We start from the raw sequence: 13,313 nt of genomic DNA on the forward strand, positions 1-13,313 counted from the left end.
TACTTGAAACAAACCGTTATTAAAGATAATACAGCAAGCAACAAGATAACAAGTTACAATGTCTTTAGATTAGATTAGATATACAAGTTACAACGAACATTATGGGGTTAACAGAACAGGAACATACTGTACAGGAGCAGCATGTATACTCATATTCTTACAGTATTCTTTCATATTTTTATTGTAATTATCTTCTATACAGCTTTCATTTTAATTCAGATATATTTGACATATTTTTATAGTATTTTTTGTATTTTTTTTTTAATCATTTTGATACAACTTTCATTTTAATTCAGATATATTGTACATATTTTTTTAGTATTTATTTTGTATTTTTATTATAATTATTTTCTATACAGATTTAATTTTAATCCAGATTTATTGTACATATTTTTACAGTATTTTTAAACATATCTTTAAGCATACTTTTAGCATTTTTTTTGTATTTTTATTGTAATTTTTCTTCTATTCTATATGTGTTTCTTGATTTTGTACTTTGTATTGTACCAAACCAAATTGTTGTGTCTTCCTGTGTGCAGGCGGAGGTGCGGACCAGCTTCGAGGAGCTCTACCGCGTGATGTCGCAGCGCGAGGAGTTCCGCTGGATGATGCTGCGGATCAAACGCATGGCTGAGCCGTGGGTCGCCGCCATCCGCTCGCTGGCCGGCAAACAGAACCTGGCCAGGCGTCGGAGGAAGAAGGTGGGCATAGTCCATCATAGTCAGTCAGGCAAAGGGAGAGGAAAGACCTATTAGACTCAGTGTTGAGAATATTGAATGAATTAATAAAGCCATGAGCTCAAACTTTAATGTTTATCCTCCTAAAACTGAGAGGAATATGACCCTTTTAGGAACTTTCTGAAAACACCTCCCCTAAGCTTTTAGCCTGTTGAAGGTGCACACACACACTTATTATTCACACTTGTTAACCGGCCCACTTTTGCTCAGGGGAAGTAATGGTGGTGGGAAAGGACTGACATGGATATTCCATTGTGTCCCAAGCTAGGAGCAGCTCCCAGCACTGAATAATGTACTCCACACTTTCTTTCCACCGTCTTGTGAATAATTCACAGCACATTCCCGCGATACCTTGGTGCTGATGCAAAGCAGCATCCGCTTGAACAAGAAACAAGCAAGAACCCTCATCTATCCATCCATCCAGCCATGGTATCTTACCTATCCATCCATCCATCCATGGTATCTTACCTCTCCTTCCTCTGTGTCTCTCTTTAGTCTATAATTCAGTCAATAATTAACCAAAGAGTGTTTTCTCTCCAGATACTCTCAAAGCCAGCTCTTTATTTCAGCCGCTAATCTCTTTTGGATATTAATCCGCACATATTAATCCTCGACCGGTGCGCTGCTCTGGGACTGCGGCTGGCTGTCAACAATGAAAAATGCGTCGGCCACTTCAAACAAAAGCCTCCTATTCCTTCTTCCTCCTGCTGTGGAACACTGCATCCCCCTTCGGCGACTGAAAACCATCCCGTGTGTGTGTGTGTTGTTCATATTTGTTGCGTGTGTTTTTCTCAAAGTGCTCCTGACAGCATACAGGGACAAAGGGGAGCTGCTTTCACAGGCCCCGACTAGGATAAACACGTTTTTACACTCCCCATTTAAATCTCTTCAAATACGGAACCAGTGGGGTGTCTTTGAATTATTTGTCTATAGGCATTTTCTACATTGTTTTTCTAATCAGTGTAGGGCAGTAAAGGTTTCCAGATCTCTTTTAGCTCCCTCACATTATACATTCACACTCATTGAAAAACAACTGTTGCTTTTGTCAAGCTAGCTTCTGTTGCTCTAGCCTTGACTAGACAATGTTTTTCCCCACAGAATCCTTTATCAAGTATTCAACATCCTTATCAAGTCTCCTTGAATGATTCCTGCACTGATATACAGAAGAACTGACTGTAAATTGTGATATTCTTTGAAAAAAAACAACTCTTAAATGCTAAATTAAAGCGTTATTATTGCGTTAACTTGGACAGCCCTAGTGTCACTTATTTAATTCCATACTTTTTCGCCCCCTTCTATCAGATCCTGGTGCACTTGGGCCTGCTGACCAAGGAGTCGGGCTTCAAGATAGCAGAAAACGCCTTCAGCGGCGGCCCGTTGGGCGAGTTGGTCCAATGGAGCGACCTCATCACCACGCTGTACCTGCTGGGCCACGATGTTCGCATCTCAGCCTCCCTGGCCGAGCTCAAAGAGTCAGTACCAGATACACTCTGATATATCTTACTACTGTATGTTAGGAAAATGTGCCTCTCACTTGGACTGGGACTGCGGGAGATGATCCTGTAAAGCCTAAAGTCAAAGCCCATTTAGTTGACTACCTTGTCTATTTACATTTAGGTAAACCAGCAGCCTCTCAGCATTTGCTTAACCTTTATTTGACTGAGGGTGAACAAATAGACCTTCCATGTTATTTGTCAAATATTTGTAGTCGGTTTTTCCAGGTAAAAAGAAGCCTGGCTGGAAATTGGAAATACCAGTATTATCTTAAAAGTTGCATAAAACAAAGACTGGACTTGGTATTTTTTTTAATGCATTGTTTAGTTTTTAAATATTTATATCCACAATTCTAAAATGTACTATTAGAACGAACAAAATAATCTTCCCAAAGTGTCTCTCCCAGCTTTATTACCAGAGAGGTAGATGAGTAAAAGGTAATTGTTACTGTTTAACCACCAGCCTTTTAGAGGAAAAGCTGACCATGTTTAATGAAATTGAATGCAAGAACAAATAACCAACATTTATTTTTTTACATACCTGGAGAGATGAGAAAGTTGATTTTAATTCCACACTTTCCACCCCAGGATCATGCGCAAGGTCATGGGGAACAAGTCCAGCTGCCCCACCCAGGGCGACAAGGTGGTCGAGCTCATCTACATTGACATCGTGGGCCTCACCCAGTTCAAGAAGACGCTGGGGCCGTCCTGGGTCCACTACCAGTAAGTACATTTACATCCATCAACCAGCTTCTTCTGGGTTCCCCTACATGGCCACACAATCCTCTGCAGTTTGAACACTTTGGTGTATTTCACAGGAGAGACTCCTCTGTTTGTTTTTGTCTGCGTTTCTCACTGGTTTGGAATGGGCGGAAAAACGTGAAATGGAATGTGAAGACAGTTGTGTGGTTGTTTGCTTAACGGGCCTTCAATGTCATTCTGTAGCTTCCTTATACATTCAAATGCGAATATTCAAATTTTGGTCACAGTATGTATGTACGGTTGAGGCAGATAACCGCCCACCCAGAGACTGGTTATGCCATTTAAAGGGGAGTTTTTTCATGCTACTGTTGCACCAAGTGCATGCTCATGGGGGATTTCTTGTTGGGTCTCTGAATTATAGAGTACGGTCTAAACCTGCTCTATATGAAAAGCGTCTTGAGATCACTTCAAATCAACACAAATGCAGATTTGTGGTTTATCTTACCCCCCTGATACTTTCACACTGGCCTGTTTTTTTCCAGTACAACCAGTTTTTCTACAGGTGGCTATTGCGCAGCTCTGCTTGAGCCGTTGCCGGTTAATTATCTGTTTGCTTCCTCTTGTTTGTTTGCTTTCTATTATCTCCAAGTGAATCTGGTAATTTGTACAGCTCTCTAGCCTCGTGCCGCCGCCGCTGCCAACTGTGGTTTAACAGCTTCTCTCGCATACGCAAAAGGGGCGTCGGTGTTGAGGCTTGTCTGGCACTTGCCGGGACAATGAATCTATTTTCTGCTTTACCACAATCTCCCAAAAGGCCAGAGCAGTAGCGTCTGTTGTTCGCAGAGTCTCTTTCCGATTGCTCCGCCGAGGACCGCGGACGAGGCCTTCCTGGTTTGCTTTGAAAAAAGCTCTCATCAGCTTCGACTGACAGGAAAAGAGAAGGAACAATAAGTCTGGAGAGGCACTAATGGCCCCGCTGGTTCCTCCCGCTTGTCACCAGGTTTTGTTTGTCTGCGATGTAACACCTTAGACTGCATCCGTTCCCTTTGTGCCCTGAGGAAATTGATTCAGCCGCCGGCGTAATGTAAGGTCCAGATGTTGTTTTCTGCATTATTTCTGCCGCCGTTATAGAACACTTATGTCAGAGCGCTTAATGTCGCTGTGCTTTGTGAAAGGCGACACTGTAGACTCTTTCTTCTTTCATTTTTGCTTTCCTGTTAGTGAATTACATTCTTTGCCTTTGTGAAACCATCTTCTCTTGACTTTATTTGTCACACAGGAAGGCAGAAAGAAAGATCTCCTCTAGACAGAACAAGCCACATTTGTTTGCATATCACACCCAAAATTCTTGCAAGCAATAAACTGTCATTATTGCTCCCTTTTATTTCTTGGTTTATTCTTTGTGTTTGGGGGACAAAGCAGCCAAGTCTGTCAGGCCCGTTTGTGATTAATGTGTTTTGTTATTGCCCCGGTCTTCTGGCTATCTGTCTTCCAGCGCTGTATCTCCGTGTTTCATACGACTCCGGAGGAACAGGAAATGCTCTGAGCCAGTGTTGCCCTATTGTTCTGTTTCATTTTTAATCCTTTCATCCAATAACCGAATCGGGCGATGCACTCTGCATCGGCGAGGCTGCAGAAAATGTGCCAGTGCATAGGACCGGCACTACATTTGGCGGTTCATGACAATAACGCAGAAATGAAACTGGACAATCATCAACCGTTTGATATTCCCATTTGTCACTTCCTCACTCTCCCTTGCCAGGAACTGTGTTTTGACACAACACTGTCTGTATGTATTGCGTGCGTGTCTGTATGTGTCGGGGTGTGATTCATGCCACTGTTCAGCCACAGTGTCAGTTGTTGAATTATCTGCGGTTCTGTTAAGACAACAGCTTGCTTTGGAGAGCGTGCAAGTTGCAAATCATATTGTGGTAACATGTAGAGGCCAATACTTTTAGACAGTTTTTGGCAGTTTTTGCCTTCGCCTGTCAAGCTTTCCATTCTAGCACGGTACATATATTTCTTTCTGTCTATCTGTCTATCCTGATGTTGGACAGTTTAATGCTTTTATGAGACACATCATTAAAGCATCAGTAGGCAAGATTGGAGCAAATAGGATTTAAAAAAAGTTAGGTTTATAAAACGGTTGCTATATCGTGACAGTAGTACATGAAACAGGTAACCTGAAAAAAAATCATGTGTCTCTGTGTCCTCCGGTGTCGAGGAAGTCTAGTTATCTCTCAGAACATTTGAATTACAACATGCTGAAAGGTTATTATGGAATTTTTGCCCAATGATGCCAAAAATATGCTGCCTACTGAAGCTTTAACTCCTTTGTCTGTTTATCGTCCAGCTGTTTAGCCTCGGGGTTTGTGCCGACATAAAACAAACCCTCAGGTAGTTTCGTGTAAACCCGAAGTTCCCATCTGATGTCTCTGTTTCCTAATCACCCATATGGGGCCATTTTTATTTATTGCTTATTTCAGATGGCAGGAGAGAAAGCCATCATTTACAACAGCTATTGTTATACATTATACATTTGGGATCACTTTAGGTGGATCACATTATAGTGAAATTACACTTTGACAACAACATCCCCACTCAGCCCGGCTCCATTGCGATATTGCCGCCAGTGTTACTAAGTGCATACTTGTTGAGCTGAACAGCCTCAACTCCTTCCACATTACGACGCCCACCGTCAGCCCGCTGAAAGCCTCACCGCAGCCGTATTCACATCATGCTATGGCTCCAGCAGCACTTCCCCATCTGTTGAGGACGGATCTACCGGGGACAGATGAGGGTTGTTTTTCCACCGGAACGAGTGGAGTTGGCATGTGGGCATGTTGTTGTTGTTGTTCTGCTTTCAGTCTAAAGTTTCCTTGTGGCGAATGTGTTTCCCAGCTCTCTACTCTCTCAGGACCTTTCACGGTTCACACAGCCAGCTGCACAGCATCTGCCTGGGCGGAGAGACGATCACTAAAAGAGAGGGGGGATTTTTAGATGCAGATGTCTCTGTGTTTGTGTGTGTGTCTATGCATGCATGAATGTCTGTTTACACCTGGCTTCTTTTCTTTCACTTTATGATTAACGCTGAGTATTTTACCGTGAACCAAAATGGGAGTCATTTTATTCACCTACAAGAAAAATGTATTGTGTGAGATGGAGAGATAGATTAAATAATTTGTGGCCTTATTAGGGCTGGGCGATATGGCCAAAATGTTCTATCACGATATAGATCATTTCATATCTCGATAACGATATATATCACGATATAGCATGCTTTCTGGTAATTTGATAAATAGTGAAATAACCACATGGTAAAGCCATTTTTGTATACTCCTGTGTGAATTAAACACTTGATAAATGAAAGAAACAGCTTCAAGTGAAATTATAAAGAAAAAATATATATATATTTCCATATATACACATTTATTAATCACATTGAACGGAGTGGTAATGTAAAGTGTGATGTAAAAACAAAACCCAATTCAAATGATATATCCTCAAAATAATTCACATGAGATTTTCTGTGAAATTTAAGTTTAATTACGACGTAATTGTGAGAACGATTCAACGATTCCATTGAAAGGCGATAAATGATCATATTGAGTCATCGGCCAAGTCAAGAGATTTATATCAGCTCCCCTTTCTTTCATGGTCCCTCCTAATCAGAACATGTAGATCCTAGTGAAGGACAGGACGTAATGCAACCAGCATCTAAAGAGAAGTGAGTAACACTGAGCGAGTTAGTGAATGCAGAGCATGGAGTGTAAGGTCATGAGCGAGCGCTTCCCTCTCCTGGTTGTGATCTAATTAATCCTGCTGCTGTGACCTTTGTGTCGGCCATGATGTTCATTCACAGTCTCACACCTCCACAGGATAAGATTCATTCACTATCTCCGTCACTGTCTGAGAGCGGAGGAGGCGTCGTGTGTGTGTGGTTTCATGATCCTGTACGGAGCTGTTTTAACTTTGTGTATATACATTATGCTTTTGAGTATGAAGACATTAATGATGACAGTACTCATCGCCCTGAAGGGGTTTATTTCACAACAATGACCCGCTAGCTGGACATTATCCCGCTTATTACACGGCTACTTACTGAAGAAATCAATAATTTGACACAAAAACAGTCCGCCAGAGTCCGACATCAGAACTGCGCCCATAGCAACGGTCTGTTATACATAGCAACGGTCTGTTATAAGGAAATAACAGGCCGCAGAACGCCGTGATTGACCAATCAGAATCGAGTATTCAACACAGCCGTGTAATAATACCAACAGTACGTTCTGTTCATCTTCGTCTTCTTCTCTATAGCATTATATACATTCCCTTGAACGTGACACACCAGAAAAAAAACAAAAAGAAACCTGTATACTGGCAATGGGAAAGGAGACTATACCTATTTTTAGCAGGGTAGCGTTTAAAAAACCTGCATATACACGGTTAATTTTGGTGTAAGAAGGGTATAGGTGTTCATGCTCCCTAGTGTGGTTTAACTGGGTGTAAAATGAAGTAACCCAAGGCTTGTTTCTTGGACTACTGCGAAGTTAACGGAGAGAATAGTGTGAAAAAAAAAAAGCAGTGTTTAGTGTTTCACTCCAGCTGCACTGTAATTGTGTGCACAAGGTGTGAACTATTTTTCTTCAGGCACATAATAACAAGTCTGTTTGTACAGAGATGATTTATAATGGTGTTTGTAGGTTTCATTGATTTCACAAGATTCAAAGCAAGCTGAATTGAAATACAAAGTACGGCGTTGTTAATGTTAATGCATCTGTGCTTCTGTCTCCTCCATTAACGCTCTCGTCTTTGTCACAGGTGCATGCTGCGGGTGCTGGACTCGTTCGGGACGGAGCCGGAGTTCAACCACGCCCACTACGCCCAGTCTAAGGGTCACAAGACGCCGTGGGGGAAGTGGAACCTCAACCCGCAGCAGTTCAACACCATGTTCCGTAAGTCGGCAGGACGCCAACACACTCTCTCTTTGTCCACTGTCACAAAAGGACTAGAAAGATTCAGCTCCGGTAATTTAAAACAACAAACAAACAGGCTCAATTATGGCGTGAGTGCAGGATTTAAAATGTGTTTACCACACTCTTTATGTAATGAAAACCAGCACAGATTCATCCTCTGAGTCAACTTGTTAAGAATGCAAAAATAGGTCCAAAATGCTCGAGTCTGTTGTGCTGGACGCCGGCCTTCTTCTCCACATGACTCTCTCACAGGCCCAGTTGCCAAACACGGCTACTTGCAGTATAAATTTCCGCGATCATTACAACCTTGGCTGTTTCACACAGTTCCAGTTAGGTATTTCCCTGTGAATGAGATGTTTTTGGTTTGGAAAAGAGGCCTAAATAAAAATCCAGTGTGTTACTAATGGAATATCATGAAGCAGATTACAGGAAAGTAAGAGGTCAGACACTTTTACTGTGATTATGAATGTAGGACGTAGAGGGTTTTATTGCTCCGTGTGTGCGTGAGATCTCTGTGTAACTGGAGTCAACCACATTCGCTGAGGTGGATGAGCGGTGCCGGTGGCGGTGCAGCAGAGGGAGCGAGCGGAGCCAGCCCCCCCCTCGGGGTATTGACCTTTTCCCCGTGGCTAAGAGAAAGTGAAATGTTACCCCTGCAGTCCCCCGTTTGCGAGGTGAAGCCTGGAGCTATCCAGAATGCCACTGCACCTGAATAGGCCCTTTGTCCGCTGAATAGGGTATGTCTTTCTCATAACACACTGGGGCCTTTGCACGAAATCCAGTTAAGAGTCGATAGGTTAGATGATATCGCCGGTGAAACAAGTGCACAGTGGTTCGGCCGAGTGTTACAACCACAGAATGGCATGGTTTCCAGACACGAGAGACTTTTGTGCTCAACACCTTACCTTCATGCTTCAAGAGTGTGTACCAAGCAACTCAAACATTACATTAACACCTCCATGGGTTTGTTATTATTATCCGATCTTGCTCAAATAATATTTGCACATTGAGCTAGTAGTGTGTATTTCTAAGCAGGTGCTTCTATCAGCTTGGATTTACATTGGGTTGGGTTTCCTGGGCGCCTCCCGTTGGAGCAGGGGTGGCCAAAAGTTTTCCCTTTGAGGGCCAAATGGAACTCAATGGTGGACCACGGGCCAAAAGTAAACCCTATTGTGCTGTATTGTTAAGATGCAAAATGGTCTTCAAACCCCAAGATCCCCTAATTGAATATTATTTTAGCTTTTACATAGTTAACCCTTTAAAACCCACCTGCTGACAATGCTACAATTAGGCTCATTTCCAGTTCATTTAACGCATTTCCAAGACTGTTAAGGGACCCCAGCAGGCAGAAATATTCAAATAAACCATTTTAGAATTGGCAAAAATGACTAAAAACTGCATGTGATTATCATAAAGTGGGCATGTCTGTAAAGGGGAGACTCGTAGGTACCCATAGAACCCATTTACATTCACATATCTTGATGTCAGAGGTCAAGGGGACCCCTTTGAAAATGGCCATGACAGTTTTTCCTCGCTGAAATTTAGCCTAAATTTGGAGCGTTATTTAACCTCCTTCCCGACAAGCTGGCATGACATTATTGGTACCAATGGATTCATTGATACGAGTACCTTCTAACTTTAAAACAGAGCCTGCTACAGCCTCCAAAAGACAGTAAAGTTGGGTCTTTAAATTCAAGAAAACTAACATCTGGAGGGCCAAATCGAACCTGATGGTGGGCGCCACTTTGGGCAGCTCTGTAAGAGGCCCCGGGGTAGTCCCAGAACACCCTGGAGAGATTACATATATCTCATCTGAATGCCTTGGGGTTCCCCAGGAAGAGCTGGAAAACGTTGCTGTGGGAGAGGCACGTCTGGAATACTCTGCTTAGCTTGCTGCCACCCGCGACCCGGCCCCAGATAAGCAGATGGAATTGGATGGATGGAGTTTACTGCTTGAGGATATTTTAGTGATGGTGTCAGGATCGGCAGAATTTAATTAGTTAGTAAATTAATTTGTCTAAAAGAGAGTTTCTGTCCCACATTTCCCTCCCCCAATCTGGTCCTGCAAGTAAGAAAGTATTTTAATGCTATTTGCAAATCCAGTGTCCAGTAGTTGTGCATAATAACTCACCTACTGAATGTAGATGTAACAATGGACAAATCAGGTGGCAGTAGGTAATCTATCCTACATTTGGATTGGTCCATTTGTTACGATTAGGCAGCGCTCTATAAATCCCCGGCTGGGAGTACGTGGCCCTCGGCCAATAAGACAAGACAAGGCCAAATTGTCCTCATTAATCTATTTCAGAGTCGGGGGTAGCGGGGAGTGTTTTTGTGGTGTCCAGTTTGTGTTTGAATGGCCTGCGTGTCTTAGTTAAGTTGGCTGTTTCCTAGCATTTAGAATCAAGAGAGCTGAAGAATAAAACTAACCTTTCCTGTAGGTCACAATGACATGTAAGGATTTCATTTATTTCCTATGCACTTCATCTGCACTACATCAAGATTTGTATCAAATTATGTTGGAAACAAGAAAAAATAACGATCAGTCCTTTACTCCCCCGTCACAGAGATAATATGCATGGCCAAGAAATCCTCTTTGTCAACCAGGTTTCCTTTAAACCCTCGCCACAGTTTCCCCCCTGTGCATCCCTGCAGCCGAGTGCTTAATCCCTTACGGAAACGATGATTAATACTGGTCAGAGGTCGAACGCAGCAGCAGATAGTATTTATCTTTGAGGCATTGCCAACTACGTAATTGACCCTGAGATGTGCCAGGCTGATAGTGGCTGCAAAGCTTTGATTGATAATGTCGTTGGCACACCCACTCACTAAAGGTTATCTTTATTTTCCATCTGTGCGGGATCAATAGGCCGTTGTCTCTGACTGTGTCGCTCACGCGCCTTACTCACTTTCCAAAGCACACATTTTACAAAAAATGAAAATATCGTTAGAATTACCAAATGGAAAGGAGGAATTTGTCGCGCCAGACAAGAACATCTGACCCTCGAACACTTCCCTGCGTCTGTCCAGTGATCTCAGCAGGGGGGAGAACACTGAGGATTTTGCTATGATTGAGCACCTCTCACTACATTCCTACCTTCTTTCATTTGAAACCTTTTCAGATGCTGGCTGTGATTGATTGCAGTGGATCAGCATAATGGAAGTGTTGCCTAAAGCTCCAACACCGAAGTCCAGAAATGCTGTAGAGACGACCACTTTCTATTGTGCTCCATCCGTATGTTTTCTTTCTAATGTATTCACTAAGCGTGGGCAGTGCAGTGAGCTACACTAACATTAGCTTGTTACATAGTAACAGTGTTGGGCAAGCTACTTGGAAAGTGAAAGATAACAGTAGTTTAACTACATCAAAGCTATTTTTTTTAATTTTTTTTGCATTGAACCAACTTCATTATTCAGTATTCTCTGCAGCAGAGACGTCGTAGGCATCAGTCACCGCCATATGGACGTGTTTCTGTCGGCTACACATGGTGGTGGCATCACTTACTGTCTAATCCTTGCAGCATGTAGTTAAAGTAGTAACGCCACTAATGCCCAACACTGGTAGCCTATAGAGTGCTCCAGGGATGACGTATTTGTGTAGGCCAACCAGGAAGTCAGCATCGCCTTGGTTCCCTCGACAAAAAGCCATAGACTGTATATGAGAAGTGGACGTAGTCACCGTGACGTCACCCATTGGTTTGTAGACTGCCCTTTTGAAGCCTCGAGTTTGGCCTTTTGGCCATCGCCACCTTGGTTTTTGGCCATCACCACCTTGGTGAGACCATAAACTCATGGTAACAATGTTCACTGAGGTAATGAATCAAGTGAGAAGTAGGCTAATTTGCTCATAGACTTCTATACAATCAGACTTCTTTTTGCAACCAGAGGAATCGCCCCCTGCTGGCTGTTAGAAAGAATGCAAGTTTAAGGCACTTCAGCAGTGGCTTCACTTTTCAGACCCGGAGGTTGCCAGCAGGATTAAACACACCTCATTTTCATTATTATGATGTTGGCAGCACTGCAGGACTGCCTGGTAGACGCTCAAAGAGCTCATCAGTTCTAATCTCAAAGGTTTTTGTGTGAAAGTGTCTCAGTGTAGTTTGTTATTTTCACCTTTCAGGCCCTTTCACAAGTTGTAGAACCACAAAGTCTTTGATGTAGAGTTTTCAAAGTGCTGGAGATTTTAGTGCTGATGATGCATCTTTGCAGTTTTAAGTCCTTTTTTTTCTGAGTGGCCAGCAGTATAGAAGTTTTTTTATAAAAGTCTCAAGTGTTGCGCCAAAATTAATCACATAATCCTTAGTCTGTGACTTGGGATTACTTTTGCCTTTTACCTTGTTTTCTTGTGCGGTGTAGTCCTCCTCTACCGCTGATTCAGTGAGACTTTCCTGCTCCTTTTTTAAAGGGCACAAAGGAAGCCCCTGAACAGTCCCTCTCGCCCTGTCAGAGGAGATATCCTGCCCTTAAGAGTGCTACTGACATTTCTTCACCCTGTTCCTCCACTCAGCTCGGCCAGGATGCACCGATATTGACTCCCGGTCTCACAGAGTGAACCCTGGCTTCCTCACATAGCTAACTTTGTCCCCCCCCCCCTACATTCACAAGTTTGTCAAGCAGCTGCTTCTCCGGCAGCGCTGTCCTCCCAGGCTGTTTGTCAGCTAATAGCAAATGAAGCTGTGGCAAGTTGAGTGACATTTTGAGTGGCGGCTCTAGTGGGAGAGGAGGCATCTGTTGCCAAATGCATCGAGAGGGCCTAACACTAATTAACAGCCTGTCCTGTTTACACAGTTAGTTTGGTACACGAGTGTTAGCGCTGCCTCCTCCCAGTGCCGAAGACCATCTCTGCCTCTTTGCCATCAGAAGTACATCTCGGTTAATAGTAAGGTTTTGATCTCATTTCAAAAATATCCATTCACCCGTCCACATCAGTAAAGGTAATACCCTGACTATGGATAAGTACCTCATATAACACCACTTCAAAACACCTGAACTATCCCTTTAACACCCGCTGACACCCATTACACCACACTTGACACCTCACACAGATCTGGTGATATCTTCATAACATCCTGTACTCTCCTACACGCACACCCATCACAAAGAGAACTAGCGGTACTCAGCAGGTAAAAAGGTTCCTCTGTGGATTGTAGTGCAGAACAGGAACAAGATTTGAATACAGTAGATTAGACGAAATGTTCTAATCAGAGACGTGTAATCACACGTATGCCCATCAGCATACATCTTACTTAACATGTCCAGTCAGGACTCTGAGAGGACAGCGTGTGAGTTTAATGTGTAAAGTAGGAAGCAATCTGTAATAAGCATGCAACAAACATTCCACTAGTGTGGTGAAATATACTTTATTGTTATTATGATAAGCACGAGGTGATATAAAAGACTTTGTT

At 42.9% G+C, this 13,313-nt stretch overlaps 1 protein-coding gene across 1 annotated transcript in view; it reads left to right on the forward strand.

Moving 5' to 3' along the window:
* mgat5 (alpha-1,6-mannosylglycoprotein 6-beta-N-acetylglucosaminyltransferase) overlaps positions 1–13,313 on the forward strand; it is a 74,201-nt gene that overhangs the window by 38,343 nt on the left and 22,545 nt on the right. Inside the window, 4 exon segments of the mRNA XM_037761682.1 lie at positions 540–701; positions 2,040–2,209; positions 2,819–2,953; positions 7,754–7,887. Coding sequence (XP_037617610.1) covers positions 540–701; positions 2,040–2,209; positions 2,819–2,953; positions 7,754–7,887 — 601 coding nt within the window.

This window comes from Sebastes umbrosus, chromosome 24 (genome assembly GCF_015220745.1).
Source record: "Sebastes umbrosus isolate fSebUmb1 chromosome 24, fSebUmb1.pri, whole genome shotgun sequence".
NCBI lineage: Eukaryota > Metazoa > Chordata > Actinopteri > Perciformes > Sebastidae > Sebastes > Sebastes umbrosus.